Source organism: Mustelus asterias, chromosome 12 (assembly GCF_964213995.1).
Source record: "Mustelus asterias chromosome 12, sMusAst1.hap1.1, whole genome shotgun sequence".
Lineage (NCBI taxonomy): Eukaryota > Metazoa > Chordata > Chondrichthyes > Carcharhiniformes > Triakidae > Mustelus > Mustelus asterias.
Genome location: NC_135812.1, coordinates 5164295 through 5184231, shown reverse-complemented (window position 1 = coordinate 5184231; position 19937 = coordinate 5164295). Strand labels below are relative to the sequence as shown.

The window sequence follows — 19937 nt, the reverse complement described above, 5'->3', positions numbered from 1 at the left end:
CACCACCTGCAAGTTCCCCTCCAAGTTACACAATATTCTGACTTGGAAATCAATCACCATTTTTCACTGTTTTGATGGGTTAAATTCCTGAACCTCCTTTCCTAACAGTACTGTGGGTGTATCTACAACTCCATCTTCTCAAGGGCGATTAAAGATGAACAATAAATGCCAGCGACACCCACATCACAGGAAAGAATAAAAATAGGAAGGAAGCTGCAGTAACTGAGTAGATACAGCTGCAAGAGAATAAAGTAAAAGAAAAGTACGGTTCAGAAACAGGTCCTTTGATCCTCCAAGCCTGTGCCAATCATGATGCCCTAAATAAACTTTTTTTAAAACTTCTGTCCTTACTCGGTCCATATAACCTCTATTCCCTCCCTATTCATGTACCCATCCAGAGTGATAGAAAGACGTAATACATAGATTCAGTAATGAGATTCTGACCAACTCATTTAATCATCACTCCTGTACATTTATAATAAAAGAATTTATTATCCAGCAGAGGGGTGGCCTGATAAAGTGAAACAGCTCAAGTTGAACATAATTTAGTGTCTCTCTGTTTCTTTCTCCACGGATATTTCAAACATTTTCTGTTTGTTTTAAAGATAAATGGGTTTTGTTTTAAAATGTGGAGGGAATCTTCGTGAAGAAGGATCTAAAATACACATTCATTCATGACTCAGGAATCAATGGAAAATATTAACATTTGCCAATATTAAGAAAAGAGTTTCAGGATTTTAATCCAGCAACAATGACAAATAGCGAGAAAGTTCCAAGTCAGAATGGTGAGTAGCTTGGAGGGGAACTTGCAGGTGGTGATGTTCCCATATGTCTATAGCCTTTGTGCTTGTAATTGGCAGAGGTCACAAGTTTGGAAGGTATTATCGAAGGATGGCTTGGCAGGTTGCTGCAGTTAATCTTGTAAATGGTCACATTGCTGTCACTTGTGCAATGGTGGAGGAAGTGCCTGCTTAAGGTACTGGATCAAGTGGATTGTTTGTCCTGGGTTGGGTTGAGCTTCTTGAGTGTTGTTGGAGCTGCACCCATCCAGGAAATTGGGGAGTATTCCATCACACTCCTGACTTGTGCCTTGTAGATAGTGGACAAGCTTCAATAGTCAGGGAGTGAGTTACTCACCACTGAATTCCCAGCCTCTGACCTGTTCTGTAGCCACAGTATTTATATGGCTAGTCCAATTCAGTTTCAGGTCAATATTAACTCCAAAATGTTGATGGTGGGAAATTCAGTAATGGTAATACCATTGAATATCAAGGGGCAATGGTTGGATTCTCTTTTGTTGAGGATGGTCATTGCATGGCATTTATGGGACATGAAGTTACTTGCCAGTTATCAGCCCAAACCTGAATGTTGCCCAGATCTTGCTACATATGGACACAGACTATTCAGTATCTGAGGAATCACAAATGGTACAGACCGCTGTGCAATCAATAGCAAACATCCTCACTTCTGACCTTATGATAGAGAGGTGGTCATTGATGGAGCAGCTGAAGGTGACTGAGCCTTGGACACTACCCTGAGGTTCTCCTGCAGCAATGTCCTTGGAACTGAACTGAATGGCCTCTAACCACCACAACCATCTTCCTTTGTGCTAGGTATGACTCCAACCAGTGGCGTGTTTTTCCCCTGATTCCCATTGACTCCAGTTTTACTGGGCACCTTGATGCCACACTCAGTCAAATGCTGCATTGATGTCAAGGACAGTCACAGCCACCTCACCTCTTGAGTTCAACTCTTTCATCTTTTGTGCGGCATAGTGGCGCAGTGGTTCGCACTGCTGCCTCACACTGCCCGGGACCCGGGTTCGATTACTGGCTTGGGTGATTGTGTGGAGTTTGTGCATTCTCCTCATGTCTCTGTGGGTTTCCTTTTGGTGCTCTGGTTTCTTCCCACAGTCTGAAGATGTACGGGTTAGGTGGATTGGCCATGCTAAATTGCCCTTAGTGTCAAAAGATGTTTAGGTTAGGTGGATTAGCCAAGGTAAATGCATGGGGTTATGGGGATAGGACATAGGGGAGGGCCTGGATGGGATGCTCTTTCAGAGTGGCTGTGCAGACTTGATGAGCCAGATGGCTTCTTTCTGCACTGGAGGGATTCTATGATTCTATGGTCCCTGTTTGGGTCAAAGCTGTAATGAGGTCTGCAGCCCAGTGGCTTTGGTGGAACCCAAACTGTCAACAACACCTTCCATCCATATGCTGATGATCATGTGTAGACTGATGGGGCAGTAATTGACTGAGTTGAATTTGTTTTGCTTTTTGTGGACAGGGTATACCTGGGCAACCTTTCACTGGGAGGTAGATGCAACTTTGTAGCTATGCTCGAACAGCTTGGCTGGAGTTATGGCTGGTTCTGGAGCACAAGTCTTCAGTACCAGGATGTTCTCAGGGCCCTTCATCTTTGCTTTATACAATGCACTGATATCATGTGGAGGGAATTGATTTGGTTGAAGACTAGCATCTGTAATTCTGGGACCTCAGGAGAAGACCGACAGGGATCATTCACTCCGCATATCTGACTGAAGATGGTTGCAAATGCTGCAGCTTTGTTGATCACACAGATGTTCTGATTTCTCCCCTCATTGAGGATGAGGATGTTTTTGGACCCCACCCCCGGTTAGTTGATTAATTGGCCACCAGCACTCACCACTAGCTGTGGCAGGACTGCAGAGCTTTGATCTGATCTGTTGGTTGTGAGACCATTAAGCTCAGTCTAATGCATACTGTCCTCTATTGCTGTCCCCCTCTCTGTTTCTATAATTCTGTCTCTCTATAATTATCTCCCACTCCCTCTCTATCTCTATAATTCTCTTTCCGCGCCTCTCTCTAATTCTCTCCATCTCTGTCTCAGTCTCTCTGTCCCTACAATTCTCCGAATAACATCTCCCATTCTCCCTCTGTCTCTATTATTCCCTCTATCGCCGTCACTCGGTCTCTGTGTCTCTCTGTCACTATCGTTCACTCTATGGCTGTTTCTCAATGTGTCTTCCTCTCTATATCCCTCTCTACAACTCTCCGTTGTGGGTCTGTTTTGATCCGGGCGGCAATAGTTAGTCAGCTGCTGTTTGCAACGTCGGGTCAGTCCTGCACTACTCAAAAGTGTGGAAATGAAGTTGGCCATGGGATGTTAAGGACAACAGCAGAGAGAGAGAGAGAGAGAGCAGTGAGACTCAGTCTCACACTGTTGTCCATGGCAACATGTACGCTATATAAATCGTGCAAAATTTAACGTTTTTTAAACATTTTAATTACTTCAGGAATTTTGAGGATGTGACCTTTATCATTCACAGATCCGATGTGGTAAGTATAATCCTGATGGAGATTGCACGCACTGAGGCCAGCTGTGTGTACAAATGTGTCTCCCCAGAACATAAATATAACATGGATTTCTCCCGGTCACGGAGGGAACAGCTTTCACCCCAAGCACAGCCCCGTGAGCTGAGCTAGACCACAACAACGATCAATATTACAGCGGTTAAAATGCCGTTGATTCGCCCATAGAGAATGAATACGCTTAAATATTTACCGAGAATGCTGCAGTTAATAAAGATCGATCGTAAATCAACGAGTGGAAAGTAAACAGAAAACAAGTGCTGGATCCAAAAGATCCAAAAGGATCCTCGAGAATTGTCAATGAACGGGAAAATATCTCACTTCTTCATTCATTAAAAACTAACCTCACAATTTTGCTTCTTGCCAGCATTAAATTGACTCTCCCAATGTGTATAAACTTCTGAGAGTTCCCCCTGTTTGCGCACCTGAGTTAGTTCACTTTTTGTCGGGATTAATTCGGCATTTAGTGAAAGTGCGTTAAAAACAGGAACTGGAACCAAGTCCGTGACTCTTGCCAGTCTCAGAGCAACTTGGAAGTTCTCTCTCCCCGCCTCCCCCCCCCCTCCAGCAATGCTGCACCAGTCCGGGAGGTGGCGCCCAAACAGCGTCAAATCTCAGCAGGGAACTGATAATGAAGCCATCAACTTCTGACACAAAGCCTCGTAAATCTTGCCGGTACGGAGTAATCGGTAATTGGCGAGGAAAAGACTGTTTATTTCATACATTAATGGTCTGAACTTAAAGCCGCCAGGTTGAATTTAAAGTACTTAAGCACGACCTCGCATCAATCCAGACATCAAAGTGATTTTTTCTTTTTAATTTCTGGGCTATATGAGACTGGAAAGCGGTCTCCTGTTAGCCAGGAGAACGGCGAAATCCGCGAGGTCACTTTTCAAACATACATTTTGGGCACTTTCTGGAAAAATTTAAAATCTACTAAACGCAGCCCACCTGACAATAACTTTCTCAGGCATGCGTTTGTGGATTTAGTTGCAAGAACAGTGAATCTCGTTTAAATTCATTGGCGAGAATTAATTCAAGAGAATACGAGAAGGAAATCTTCAGCGAACGGGGCTGGGTAAATGTGAAATACTTTAGACTAATTCATTAGTGAGGTTTTCGGTGTCCATATGCGAGTCTGCATTTGTGAGCAGTCCAGCTCTGTATATCTCAGCTGATATGTGTGCGTGTACCTGAGTAGGTATCTGTGCGTGTATATGTTTGTGAGTGCATGCCCAGGAGCAGACGTGTTTCTGTGTGACTGTTCTGTTGGAGTGCATCTATATGAGCCGTTCATCTGTAAACATCTATCTGGTCTGTGCGTATGTGGTACATTTCTGGGTGGATGCCTGAGTGTTATGTGTTTGAGTGTGTGTGCCTATGAACATGGACCTGTGTCTTTGCAGGTCTGTGTGTATGTCCTTCTTGTGTATATGTGTGTGCGACTATGTGGATGAGGTGGGACATTGAGACAATGAATGCAGCTCTAGGTTATAACGAATCTCCATTCTTGGTTAACTTTGTTAGGATTCGGTTCCTCCCCCCAATCTTTCTGTGGGAGCAAGAATTCCCCTTCCTCCCAATTCCCATTCTATGCTGCCGCGCCAGAACTTTCACCCCAACACTCAACAAGCAGGTCATGGGTTCAGCCATCCTGCATTTGGCCTCCCTAAACTAAAGGATTCTATAAAATGGGTTGCATATTTTGTGCTTGGAGTCGGTCCCCTCTTAACACACGGAGACCAGTCATGATTCCCACGTAGACGCCTAACTGATTAAAAAGTCATTTTGCGACTTCTAAGAAATGTTTGAAAAAATTGGAATAATTTCCTTATATCGATCACTTCATTGAAGCCACTTCCTCAGTGTATTATTTCCAGATGATGAAGAGGTATTTTGTGCATTTATGACATATTTTGAGTATAAAAGCTGAACTCCTTTGATATTATGTGGCGCCTTGCTGCGTTTCCACTTAAAATCAAAGTGCCTAAATAGGAACATGACCATTCACCTGAACTATTAGATCCTTAAACTCTGCCCTTTTATTTTTCTAAGTACTAAAGATTCGATCCCAAGGCAATCCACCGCCGCCAGGAGATGCGCAACTATCACTATACACAGTGTAATAATTATTGCTGAAACGCTAGTGAGAAGTTCTCATATATGTTCAGAGCGGGTCCAAGTGCATCTTGTTTAAGATTCAAATGGTGCATTCTGCGTTTGAATTAAGCTGCGGTGTGAAAATAACCCAAAAACTAACATAATCCAACACCTCAAACAACGCCAATCTGTGAAATTCAACACTGGGTCCAGGCAAAAGGGATCCCAAGCACGAGATAAATTCTAAAGTTGAACCGGTCAGAATAAATCCATTGCTGCTTATCACACCTTCCAGAGAACATGCCCTTCAGAATTTGTAATAATTAATTTATTTTCTGCGGGATGGAATCGCAGTGTATGACAGAGGCCATGTGAGAGAGTGTAGCATGTTGTATATACATAGGATATACCAGAATCCTGATCTAAAACAAGGATTTGCTCCCATAAAGTACTCAGCATTCAATCCTGATTCAGTTAAGCTGAGTTTTATATCTTTCATCGTTGACGGCAAGGGTTGGGACTAAGGTCCTTTAATGTGACATATTCCTTAATAATTATGCGTACAATTTCAAATTATTTTTGCAAGGGTCAAATACACATAAGTAAATACTTACATACAATGACACGTGTACACATATAGTCACACGTTAAGGCACACACGCACACACACAGGTTTATGCTTCCATACAGACACACGTTCAACTAAATGTATCACAAGCAGAAGTTTCACTTCAAAATATTTATTGAAAGTTGTGAGAGAATTCATTTTTTTAAATTGCTGATAGATTACCCGAATAACCAACACAATTTGAGATACTTTTTTTTTGTTTTTTTATTTGAAGCCGCTTTGTAGATAGCCCCGTGAGAGTCCCACTGGGAATCCACACCGAGAGGTGAAGCCAACCTGAGGTGAAAGCGGTATTCTTTATATAACCCGCTGGCACAGGACTTTAGAAACGTTTCTTTTTTGATTTATTTTAAATCTGTAGCATTGTACAGTACAGAGAGCAGTTATTTTTTTTAAAAAAAGAACAGGTAACACTGGAATAGCATTGATGTAATGGATGGCACATTGTGGTTTAAAAACCGTTTTCAGGAAAGCAGGCGGAATAGACTTATAAAACACAATTAGAAACTCATTCATTCTTTCTCACACACACACTTTCCCAATGCGCTATATATTTCATTTACAATATACTGTGATGTTTGTGTGTAAAACAAAACAAGAAAAAAACATTAAAATGCAAGGAATTAAACTCTAATATATGTACACGCGAATTTACAACTGAATAAATTAATACCGATTTGCATATTCTGCCATCCATAGCTTATTTACACAAAATTACTAATTAATTACATAAATAGCAAAATTCCTTCTTTTCTTGTGTGAAGGTACATTTATCTTATGCGGGTTTTTTTTATAGCCAAGTGGTCGTTCCTTTACTGCAAGTTGCACCACATTTTACAACGGTCCCTATAACACTTCTGCTCCTATCCCTACGGTGTGAGCACTAGGTGCCACTGCCTCTGGGCACCATCCGACCCCCCACCTCTCCCCTCGGTCGGATGCTGAAGGTATCTGCACTGTGAAGTTCTTTTTTTGTGTGCATCTATTGCTAGTCCCGATGCCCAAACAATGGATCAAAGTGGTTCATTTAGGAGAGTCCCGAGCTGGAGGTGTCTCCCGGCTATTCTCCAAGCCGCTCACCAATCTCTGGATATTCTGCAGTTCGTTGATCGCCTCCTTGGCGCTGGGCTTGGGGGAGAGGGAGCTGGCCCCAGTCCTTAAACTGCCTCCGTTGCTTTTGTGGTTGAGCTCGGAGGCCAAGCCGACGGAGACGGGGCTGGAGCCTCGGCTGCACAGCTTGCTGTCGGAGCCGCCCAGCGCCGAGGGCATGGCCGTGGTGAGGAGGTTGGTACTAGCCGGGATGGAGACCGGGATCGGATAGGGGTTGAAGCGAAGCCGGGGTCGTCCGCCGCTCAGGAAGGGGTGCCGATGGAGAGAGGACGGGGCCCCGGAACTGTTGGGCAAAGCGGCGGCTGCGGCGGCCGCTGCCATGTAGGTGTAGGGATAGGGGAAGAGTCCTCCAAAAGTAGTCATTGGGATCCCCTGTATTATAAAACAAGAAGGGGAGGGGGAGGCAGAGAAAAACAGCTGGTGAGTACCATCATACAGTGAAGAGTTAGAGCAAACTCAAAAGACATTTAGCACCACTTGAAACAACTTCAAGAAAGCAACCTTCTCAACTGGTGACACATCTGATGGAGGCTCTGAAAGAAATTGGGTTGAAAGGATAGGGAACATTTAGAACTTTCCCTCCTGAGGCCAGGAATCAACTGAAAATTTTTTAAAATTCTGAGATTTGTTTTAAATTCTGGCTCCAGATATTCAAGGTCACGGAGCCAATAAATCAGCAAAACAATCTAACTGGATGGCGTATATGCTGGAGGGGCTGAATGGCCTCACTCTGCTCCTCTATTCCTGAACATTGGATCAAAGGCACGCTGAAGGATGAACAAATTGGGCTTTTGAAAACGCAGAGCTGAATGTTCAATTTGATCCCAGAGATTCCCAATCGGAACTGCCAAGAGACTCCAAAAGGTATACAAACACTCTGGCCTTTCTACCCAGCTGCCCATCAAGGAGTAGAGGGCTGGATAGTTTCTGTTCAGCTACAAGGACCCCACAGGTGCAGGACTCTGCAATGGGAGTTGCCCCATTCTCCGGGTTTTAGCTGAAACGTATTAAACTGCATTCTCAGGGCTGCACGCCGTGCATTATCTGGCACCCTTTTAAACACAGATCAACGCCAATAAAACAGTTCATTAATTTGACAATAAAACTTCATAATTGGAATAGGAATTCTTTATTTGGAAAGAAAGATTATTAACCGCATGCACAAAGCATACTCTCCTGTGCATGAAGAGATGGAACTATTGGCGTGTAGATAAATGAATAAACAAGAGAAAGAAATATGCTTATTTTTCTAGGTCTGCAATCATCCCGGTATCTTTTTGGATCCAGTTTAACCAAACACAATTGAATCTGTCAGAATTCTTGATGGCCGACTAAATAAAACTCAATGTACCATTACAATGCTAATTTATCCAATGGTCAAATCTAAGCATTGTCAGAACAAATTGTATAAATAGCCAAATGAACGGTTGATTAATCGGCCCCACACAGAACGACATTTTTAAAATGGACTCATACCTGTCACCGCAGACACATATGTCCTATATATATATATATATATATGCACTCTCTACATATAATGAATATACATCCTGAATATACACATTAATGTATTTCAATATATGTAGTCTATATCATAGATTTATGCATATTGTAGAAGTTTCACTATTGCTTTGTTTCAAAGGGTAAAACACCTAAAGCGCTCCCCACTTTAAGGTTTCTCCAGCCATACCCAATTAAAGAGGAGACATTGTTCCCATCATTATGAATTCGATGAAGGGAATCTGCCATATTGCTGCACAATCCACCCCCCCCCCCCCCCCCCCCCCCCCCCCCCCCCACACACACCCACACACCCACACACAATCTATTTCAAACATGGGCTTGGACTGTGGAGCCTGTTGACTCACTCACAGGGACAGGATTTGGCAATCAGTCATCCATGGACCTTTGCTCAGAGCTGTTGGGCATGGATTATAAGTTATTGATTAGTCCCCACTCAACATGGATTTAATGATTTCATGTTAAAATGTGGGGTGTTACAGTTAAATTACTCCCTCAACCTGAGTTAAAACGTCGCTATTTTGACGAATAAATGATTGAATCCGGATTAAGGCTGATCAGGATGCTTAGAATGAATGTTCCAGGTGTAACACTTGGAATCCAAATCCTGTGAGTCCATCAGTGTCCCGGCTGTTCACTTTGATAGAATACTGATTTAGCTCTGTACTCAATGCTGCATCTAAATGCATTCCCTCGTGTTATCAGACAAAGTCGGAATATTAACCTGCAATTCATAGAATTATCTCAGGACTGACAAGACAGGGAGCATCGCAGAGGCAATAGTAGCTTGAAGGACATAACCCAATTTTTAAAAAAAACAGTTCACACTCTCCCCTTCCATTCTCCCTCTTACACAATTCTTTTCATTATTCGATTGTTTTCCCCCTTTCTCTCCCTCTCGCTGTTTTATGTTATGTTAATGTTTCCTGTCTTGTTTTTTTTTTCCAATTCTGTCTCTGCCCTTTGGTTTCCCCGTTCCCTGTCAGGGTATGTGTTTTTCTCTCTCCATTTCCCTCTCTTGCTGTAATCTAATTGCAATGTTCCGAGATACTGAAGCTGGGACTCTGTCTCTGCTGCCCCCAAACATCAAAAGGGAAGGCGAGAAAATATAGGAGGGGGTCAGGAAGAAATGTTTTATGTTTTTTTTAAAAAGTTTTATTTGCAAACGGTTCAGGTCCCAAAATTAACAGTTGATTTCATTCTCTGCGATTGGATGATGATTTATTCTACACCTCAATGTTTATATTTAATGGCAAATCTCCCACTCAAGGTGGGCTTGAGAAACTAGTTCAGGCCAATTAAAAGTAACACTCGCCGCTCGGGCGCCTTGCTTACCTGAGAAGCCAAGACGTGTTGCGAGAGATGGAAAGGGAAGTGGGGGCCTCCGCCTGCCGAGCCCTGGGCCGAGGTGATGGTCGCGTTGTCCAAGCTGCCGGCTCCCGATACCGAGGCTAATAAATGTCCCATTCCGGTCGCCATGGCCGAGAAAGCTCCGGGAGCGACTGCAAACTGACCCGGGTGAATAAAGAGGGGCTGTCCGACATTTAAAGGGTTAAGGAACTGCTGGCTGTGTAACCCGGAGAAAGCCAAGCTCTGCAAATGTCCCGCGTTCAGATGAGAGGGGCCGTCAGTCTGTATCATAAGCGGGGAGTAAGTATCTTTACTCAGACATTCACTGTCCTTCTTCGCTTCATCCTTCCTCCTCCCTTCGCCTTTCTCTCTCTCCGAGCTTCTGTGACTAAAGCAGATATCACTGTCCCTCCTCGCTTCCAGCGATTCCTTCTTTTTCTCCGGGATAGATCCTGGCTTCGGCCGATGCGACGAGTCTCCCACCGCATGTTCGGCGGGTGGAGTGTTTGTTCGGGGCGCTGCCGTTCGGGGGCTGGTACTGATCGCGGTGGAGTGTTCCTCCCGTCTCTCCGCTTCAGGGTCACTGTCCGCACCGGACTTGTCATCTGAAGAGATGGAAGTAAATCAAATATAAATAAAACTTTGAAGAAGCATCAATAACACAAAGATATTCAGCATTCAGTCACCCACAGGTATTGGTTAGAGAGTCGGTGCATATTTAAATATGAGTTATAATATTTCATATATCTCGCTCAAAAAACGCAAATACATTAAAAACTCAATTCAGAATATAACAAAATTAGTTCATCTACGCCCGCGGTAGATCAAATGATAAATATCCCTCTCGACTTAAAGTTACTCATATTAACATATAACAAAAATGTGTTAAAATAAATCCCGTTTTTTTCATATTTTCTCAATACTATATCCCCTTTTTGATTGTCTTTATTTCAGTCTTTGATTCCTTGAAGAATCCAGTTCTTAAAACTGTTTCTACAATAACTCTATCTAGATTATTAAAAGCAGGAAGGGAAACGCCGCGTATGAATGGCAACTGATGTCAGTTGTATACCTGAGTCTTATTTGGAAATATTACACTGAAGGTTGGTTTCACTTTCTGTAATCAGGTCACCAATGTCTGCACGAGGGGACTTTAGAATTATACAAATATTACACACGCAAACAGCATTCTGCTTTTATGAAATGAATGTCTTTAGCATGTAATTAGAACATTGGCTGAAAGGCAGATAGTTTTTGAATTGACACTGCACAGTGCAAAACCCAGCGATCGATTTTCCTAACGGGTTAAGTACAATTATTTGCTTGCGTTGTGTTTCTTTTTAAAAAAAACACTGAGTAGAGTAATATTTTAGAGAAAGTAGTCTGAACCATTAATAAAGAAAATATGTTTTACCAATCTGGAACTAACAATTAATATTAGCAACACGGCTGCAACGTTAAACTCCAATTCAGAGGCTGAGATCAGCAATGGGTTCAATGCCTCTCAGCCAGCGACATAAACCCTGGATTCACTAGTCTTCAGTTTAAGAAACCCTTACACCCCTTATCGCTGATCATTTATGTTTCAATGTAAATAGAACACACAGGCATTTACACTCGGGGGTACTCGTGTCGTTTTCACTAGTAAAAATGACTTATTACTCAAACTAAATTGTCCTCCTCTCACCTATAATGGCTGTAGTGTTGTAATGTACATTTTTAAATCACCAAAATCCATTAATCTCTCCCTGTGTATATATTATTTCAACACAAACCCCCGTCCTGAAGTAATTAGGGAATAATACTTAATGTTGAATAGTCACGGAATCCAACTTTAAAACTCTTAGGAAAATAGGAATTAGGAGCAGAAGTCGGCAAATTCAGCCCTTCGAGCCTGCTCCGCCATTCAAACAGATCATGGCTGATCTCTCCCTGGTCTCAAACCCACCTCCCCACCTGTTCCCCATATCCCTCTTTCCCCTTTTTTATTAGAAATATATCTATCTCCCTCTTGTAACCATGCAACGATTCAGACTCCACCGTGCTATGGGGCAGAGAGTTCCATAAATTCACCACCCTCTCTGCGAGAAGTTCCTCCCCTTATCTCGAAATACATTCCCCAGAAGTAGCAGAGAGTTGTTTATTTGGTTTAAAGAGTTCCTATTGAGTTTCAGGGTAATGTACTGATTTTATATTCACTATATTCATTACGTCTTTTAGCCCTTTTAAAAGTTGATATTTTCCCGTGTTTCGGTGTCTCCTGCCCTCATTCATTAGAATTTACTGGAGCAAATAATGACAGCAAGCTTTAAAGGTTAAGCCACTGGCCCCGTGGTTTACCTGGGGGGCGCCATGCGGTCAACAAACCGCTCGCCCTTGATCTCTGGATTGGGATCAGACTCTGCCGCCTTCCTCCCCCTCCCAACCCCTCCCTCCCTATCTCTCACCTTTGGATACTTGGCTGAATTGCAGAGAAACGGGGTCCACAGCTAAGGGCGAGCGCAGAGACTCCCTGGCCGGCGGCTGGTCGCTGGAGGAGGCGTCAGAATCGCCACCATCTCGGTCACCTTTGCAATGATCTTCGTAAACCCGCAAGGAGGGTAGAGAAAGCTGTTTTCTGAAAATCAAACATTCGTTCCTAACAGCGTTACAATGAGACCGATGGCGGGCTTTAAACTGTTATTGTTTGAGAAATAATACGTTTTAATTCCTATCTTTAAATATAAATCAGAATAGAATTACGATATGAAGATATTAAAAGTTAAAATTAAAACAAAACAGCCCTCTCTCCCCACACAATATTCCCAACAATCTCTGATGCCATCCCGTTAGTGGCCGCCAGGAGGTGCACACTGTTAACCCGCACATCCAGCAGAGAAACGGCGAGTTTCCCATCCATTCCGCCAGTCTGTGCCAGCGCAATTCAGATTGAGAACTATCCAGATGGGAAATCACCCGGGGTAAAGGGAGAAAACCATCTCTCTGCCCTTAAGAAATTATTTCTAAATGCTCTGAGTCGGCTGTTGAGTGATTTTACCTTTTTTCTCTTCTCCCGTTCCCAGTGTCCCTGAATCCTTTTGCAAAGGGGTTGTTGTCGATTTTAAGTTGCGTTATCTGCCGAAGTAAAAGGGGGGAAAGAATTCCAGTTAACAAAAACTGAAACACGATGAGCGCCTCTTCCTAAGAAATGTTAATTGTGGGAGCAGCGAATTAAAATGAAACAGCATTGGAATTGAGGGACTAGGCAAAAAAAACAAGATGTCTTAATTTTACTGAGCTGTGCTCTGGCCAATATTTATCCCTATGTGTTTATGAGAGACGGTCATGTGCAAATTAATGGTTACTGTTTCTTTTTGATAATGTTACCGACATTACAAGCGAGCTGCTTTGAGCTTTGGGACAACCTACAGTCCTTAACTGTACCCGCAGTTTTGTTGGGCTTTCATTCGTCTGCGTTTGTCTGCGAGGATTCTCTGATACAACCCGAGGCCAGGTGTGAATGAAATTCGATACAAATTCTGTGAATACACTCAGCCAAAATGTTTGATTTGAATATCAAGATATGAAAAGATATTAAATAATCCAACTGCCCCTCCCTTTCCTTGCATAAAGGCGGAGACAAATGAGCGATACTGGTTATCCATTGTCCTTGCCGCATCTCTGTTAACAAGACAAATTCAAAGAGATGCGTTGAATCAGTGTTGGGTAAATCAGAACTTCTCTCCGTGTGGCGTTGAGATATTTAATCTTACTTGCCAATAAGAAGGTTATGGAGCGCTCCTAAAAAGGTTTTTAACAGCATAGTTACGTGATCGGGTTATGAATACTTCATACAAATTATGGTATATGATATCAGCTAACCGACAAGTCTGCCTCCCTTGCTGTGCTGCATCCATTATTCATCAGCCACGCTTTGCAAGAGAAAGCTAGCGTATTTAAAGGGGCACAGCACTCCAGGAGTGACAGATTAAACACCTGAAATGTCACCAGTCCAAGAGGAATCAAGCCGTGTGCCTTCTTCCAACAACTTCTGCAACTTCTGAGGAAGTGCCCAAGCCTCTTTGTTAATTGGGTCTACTTGCTTCAAATTATTTGGGCAACAATATTAAACAAAATAATTATTTTTATAATTAAAAGGGAGCATGTTTGCCACAATATCCTCCTGACTGTATCTTTAATTTTATCTTTCAACGTTGCGACATCAAGTCCGGTACTGTCAGCCAAGATCAGTAGAGCCCTGGTTCCGCTTCGATCAGACGAATATTCAGTGATCGATTTCGATTCTCGCTGTAAAGTGTTAAACGTTGATAAACATCCCCCCCCCCAACCTCCCCCCCCCCCCCCCCCCCGCCGCCACCACCCCCGCCTCCTGGCCCACCTTGAAGCAAAGTATCAGGCAACAGAGAGATGGTTGCAGGAATGCGGAGATCGCTACCTAACGCTGGGTTATCACCAAGGTCTTATCCACAATCTAATACCTGGATAGAACCTGTTTCCATCTAGATTTTGCTCCAGTGCCTTTTACATGGCAGATAAAGTCCCAGTGTTCCTAAACTTTAACCACTCCTGTACTCCTCGCTGCTCTCCCCAAGCTTTCACACAGGCCAGGCTGAGGGTGACTAACTTCCTCGCGCGATCTCCCCACGTCTGGTGCAAAGATTTCATTATTTAACCAAGCATTATTTAAAAACACTTTTATAGTTCCATGCGAAAATCATTCAATCTTCCCTCAATATCATTTTATAAAGAAAACCTTTCTAAGCGTGTTATCACTTTTAAAACACGAGTCCCCACTCCAAAGTGCAGCTTGTAATTATCAGGAGTGTGAGGCACCGATTCTCTCTGCTGTTTGTGTTCAGGGACACCTCGGCCGCCCGTCAAATAATATTGCTTTGAATTCAGTGCAGCATTTGACTGCATTGAAATGTTTATTTGGAAATGCTGTCATAACTATCTCCAAACTATCTCCAAACATTTGAATGAATGAAGTAAACCATTAATACGGTGAGGCGGTTATGAATTGTTTCTCCCCCGACTCAGTGCATGAGTGAGTCCAGTTAGCTCCCGGGATAAGTGGGACAGAAGTGTGCCGAGCTCACCTTATCGTTCTGGTATGCTGTGACCGCGATGAACTCTGTCTCTGGGAACACGTACGTTCGGAAAGTGCTGTAAGGCAGTTTGAGAATATCGTTGGCGCGGACCACGTGGAACCTGGGCTGGTATTTGTGCATTGAATTCAGAATGGTCTAAGGAAAGCAACAAAGGGGAACAACACTCAGGTTAATTCTACAGAAGGGCAGCCCGCGGTTTGCCTTCTATATCTGGGACCAGGAATCAGTGAAAAACAGGTCAGTTTTGGTGTTTCTCTCCCCCCCTCCCCCCCCCCCCCCACTTCCCCACCCTTCACCCTCCTCATACACAACATAGGAGAGGGCCAGGGGAAAGTGGATATGCACCTTGCCCTAATGTAGTTTAGCAATAATTCAGTACACAAGCAAAAATCGAAAGGTTAATCTCCCCTGCTTGTTAAGAGCAAACATTGCTGCGTGCATTGAATAGGAACCACGGCGTGTACATGAGTAGATAAATATAAATAGTACATTCAAACTGATGAATAAATGCATAAGATTAATTATACAATACATTCTACTTTTAACTTGCGTCTTACAACCGAATAATATTAAACAATAAAAAATCACCCCAATTTATTTTTATTTTACTTTATAAATGGGAATTCCAAACTGCCTCTTCTGGGCTGGAGGTGCTTTGAAATGTTTGATCTTGACCCGTATTACAGACATGGAATGTTGAGGTCACCAGTTTCCTGCTGTAATGTGACTTCGATTGCCTCCCCCATTTCCCCGGCTAGATTCTTTTTTTTAAACGATGTTTTCATTATTATTATTAAAACACATCTCTGACGGGGTTCGTGGATGAGAATCTGTTTGAAAAGAAAACCGAGGGGGAAAATAATCACCCTGACATTTATTTCAAAAATATCCTGGGATACGCTGAAAGCGAAACTAAGGCATTGTCTCTGACACATAAAAGATAGACACTGGATCTGGGCATTGATGCGTCATTTCAACTCTGTCCTGCCTTTATATAATATAAAATGTTACAGTGCTTCCTCGCTCAGGCGTGCAAATAATCGAGAGCCAAGCCACTCAAAGCCTAGATCAGCCAGACAAACCACTGAGTCTCTGAAAATCCCTCTGAACTGTTCCCAGCTATAATCCCTCCAACGTTAGACTAGAGTCTTCAGCCTGGAGATATCCGAGATACACGCTTCAAAAATGAATATCAGCTTCTATTATTTATTAATAATGTCAATGGCGTTTGCAATCCAATCACACAAAAGATTGTAAACAGCCCATTGAATCTTGCCATTTTTCTCATTATCTCCTGATGGATCTACAATCTGATTGAAACCCCTGTCTTCACTTTTTACTCTAATTTTGAGTATATTGTTAGTAAAAGCGAGCGGCGTTCTTTTTTCACGCTTGCTGATCTAGGTCGAATGCTCTGTGCTTCAGGGCGCTTTCTGCAAGCCGCATAATGGCTGCTTTTACCTCCAGTGTTATTCCTCCAACCTTCAATCAAGTTTCCCAGACACTGCATTAAAAACATGTATTCCCCTCGCAAATAAATGGTCCCAAATTGTTCTCCATTGGCCCCTGTCCACCTCTAAAACATCACTGCTGGAGTGATTCTTCCCGAGGTCCACTGGCTGGAGAAAGAGACCGTCCTTTCAGCAGTCAGGCTCTTTCGGACTAGCCAGCACTCTCTGCTCTTCTCTCTCTCTCTCTCCTCCCTGACGCCACAAAGCCTGACCTGCTTTTCACAACTCATACCATTAACACACTTCAGCCTGACCCCGCGTTAGAAAACAAGCGAGAAAAAAAACAAAGGCCTCTAATAGTGATGTATAAAGGCATAATTATAAAATCCTTAACCTCGGCCCAGTATCTGCCGCAGATTATTAACGTCCTTCGGCCTTTAGTACAATTTGTGCCCAAACTCACTCCTGAACGTGGGATAATAAATAAATCTGATGGCCTGGGTTCCTTGTTTCAAAGGATTCTCCCATAATAGGGGCGCATACATTGGAAGCCAGCAGAATTCAGAGGTGTATATTCAGCAGACTTTTGACCTGATTTGCCTTTATCTTAACCCTAAACCATTTAAGTAAAATGATCACTGTACTGTTTTCGAGGGGATTTGGGCTTAATGTGTTCTATAAATATTATATTAATGGACACGTATCAATCTTATACAGGATAATTAAGGTTAACCTTTCCGCTGCAGTTTATAGGCACCGGTACTGGACTAAAAGTGGCCTAGTCTTTCTGAAGCCTTTAATGCATTTTATTTATTTTCCCAGAGACTTGCTCGCCAACGGGCGAGTCAATTTTCCCAAATCCCTAACAAATCTCTCACAGGGGAGTTATTTTTGAAGTCTATTCCCAGGAACGGGGCCAAGGATATACTCACCGACACAAAGGGAATTTAGCAACATGACAAGGTTGTTAACAATGGCAAGCAGAGGGAACTGACTTCCCTCACCCGAATACTTACTAAAATTAAAAAAAGGACAGTCAAAATGAAAAATATATAAATCGACCTACAGCAACACTTACGAATCCATGCTTGTCGGATATGTTGTTGGTGAGTTTGAGTTTGTGAAAAGTGACCGCTTTTGCCATCCATTGTTCCCCGGTTGCCGGACTGTCGGGGTGAATGTACATTCTCTTGGGCATCTCCGGGTCCGCTTTCCCGGCCACCATCCAGCGGGAATTGTGGAATTTGTAACGACAGTCGTCAGCGGCCACAATGTCCATCAGTAAAATATATTTGGCCTTTTTATCCAGCCCATTGACTCGCACTTTAAACGGTGGGAACATTCTCCTAAGAGAATTGGAACACACGAAGCAGCAGATTTAATACAGGGGTACACACGCTAATGGTGAGAAAGACAATTTATCAGTCAAAAAACGACAAATGGTGCAACTGAAAATATTATTCTCACCCAGCTCAGCTATGCACTAAACTCTTAATGGTTTCTCAAACAGACTTTCTTTTTATCTCTGAACTGAGATCCCTTCCATTTTATTCCTCAAATCATATTTTAGCCAAAGATATAATATTTCTAATTTCTCTAATTCACATCACATTTCGGTTATCCCGGATTGCAATTGGAGAATGAACAAGACACATTCATTCTGTTCAAATGGGTAAGCGGGGACAGGTCTCCCCCCGCCCCCCCCCCCCCCCCCACCCCTCAACCCCCCAGACAACTGACGCAAAGTTTGATCACTTTATAAAGTTGTACAATCTCATCGCAGGGAGCTGATTTTTATTTTATTTTGCGCCCTGTTCTGCCCCTTCCAGCGAAGAGACATCGGCCGATTACCATCAAAGGTTATAATTAGCAACAGACTTATCGCTTCCAACTCACAAACTTCTGTAGCGAGACAGACAGCGCTAGGGAGAACTAAGGGGCCAAAGTAGGATTCCTTCCACACACATAAAAAAGGGGGCATTGCAGTTTGCCGCGGAGCGATAGCTATAATTTAAGAAGAGACATTGTCGGAAGTTGTGTTACCAAAAAAAAGACTCAGATGGAAACTAATACATTTCATTTTAAACTGATTGCAAAGCGACGAAACTGTCGACAAGCTTTGCCCGGCCTCTTTCTATGGACTTGAAATATAGAGACATGAATCCGAATCTCAAGCAGAAAACACAACCTTAAGGAGTTACCACTCAACCCTTTAATAAAGGAGTTCATATTAAAGCGCTCGCATTTCACGGGCGGATCCAATTCTGCCTTTGGCATCTTGTCAACTGGCCTCTCTTAAGGACTTCACAAATTCGCTAGAAATCATTTAACAGATGACTGATTCTTAATTGCAGTTTTGTGTTTTTTTTTTAAAAACAAGAAAGATACAAACGAGTTGAGGAAGTTAAAGCAATAATAAGAATGTGGCAAACACTGCTCGCATGAACTGGGGACTGTCTTCAGCGAGATGCGTACCTCCCAGACTTCGTAATAACCATTTCGGTGCCGACTTTGTGGAACTGGTCCCACAGATCCTTAGCTTCCAGGTTCACTTTGGGATCGTCCTCGACCTCATCCTCCGGTTCCAGGCTCTTGAGGGGCCGCAGGTGTGCCGACTGGTGTCCCAAAGTGGAGACGCGGATCCCCGCCTCGGCTAAGTTGGGGTCCGTCAACGGTTTGCCCAGAGCTCCGGGCAGCGAGAGAGCAGCCGCCCCGCTCGGCGGAAGAGCCAGGGCGGGGAAGAAGGAAGGCTGGGCGGCCAAGAACGTGCTCATGGGGAAATCCGCGGCCCGGTGAGCGTGGAACGGATGATAAGCCATGATAGTCGCCGCTAAAACTGGTTCTCTCATCGGTGCATCCGGTAAAAAAAAGAGAGGGGGGTTGGGGGAAGAGGGTGGGGAGAAGATTTCTGTTGGAAGCGCTCTCGCCGGATCTTCCCTTACACCATCTCCTTGAAGAGCAAGTACAGATCGGCAATCTCCGTGTGTGTGAGTCTGTCTCTCTCTCTCACACACACACACATACACACACACACACAGATCCTTCCTGCAGTGATCTCCCTTCGCCTCAGTCCTGCTAATGAGCCGCCCCGTTGATTGGTGATTTTACGCGTCCTGACCAATTGTGAGGCTGGAAAGGCGGGGTTTTGACAATGAGGCCAGGATGGATGAGTTAAGAGAGAGGAGGGGTGGGGAAAAAGGTGTCGGAAGCTTCAACGTACAGTAAGCATCACTGGAATCGCTCTTTGAAAACATGTCAACAAAATTAAATATTAACCAATGACAGAAGGCATTTTCCCCCCTGTCCTTCTCCCTCC

General features: G+C 43.4%; 1 protein-coding gene across 2 annotated transcripts; it reads right to left on the bottom strand.

The window, feature by feature from the left end:
- Positions 1-5923: 5923 nt before the first annotated feature.
- On the bottom strand, positions 5924-19706 carry tbx2b (T-box transcription factor 2b). 2 transcript variants are annotated; one of them, XM_078224617.1, is made up of 7 exons: positions 19097-19706; positions 17688-17967; positions 15159-15305; positions 13097-13173; positions 12507-12676; positions 10045-10664; positions 5924-7560 (listed from the first exon to the last, which is right to left on the bottom strand). In XM_078224617.1, the coding sequence occupies exons 1-7, from the start codon at positions 19468-19470 to the stop codon at positions 7102-7104; spliced, it is 2127 nt and encodes a 708-aa protein (XP_078080743.1). In that variant the 5' UTR covers positions 19471-19706; the 3' UTR covers positions 5924-7101. The 2 variants fall into 2 exon arrangements, with proteins under 2 accessions (XP_078080743.1, XP_078080742.1); XM_078224616.1 differs by having other exon boundaries at positions 5930-7560; positions 17700-17967; positions 19097-19603.
- Positions 19707-19937: the final 231 nt, after the last annotated feature.

What these genes read in the sequence shown, in the direction of transcription:
- tbx2b (XM_078224617.1), bottom strand. Translation starts at nt 19,470, where the DNA reads ATGAGAGAACCAGTTTTAGCGGCGACTATCATGGCTTATCATCCGTTC. An exon ending in GTTATTACGAAGTCTGGGAG is followed by an intron (nt 17,968 to 19,096) that starts GTACGCATCTCG and finishes CAATTCTCTTAG; the next exon opens with GAGAATGTTCCCACCGTTTA. An exon ending in ATTCAGCCAAGTATCCAAAG is followed by an intron (nt 10,665 to 12,506) that starts GTGAGAGATAGG and finishes CCATCTCTTCAG; the next exon opens with ATGACAAGTCCGGTGCGGAC.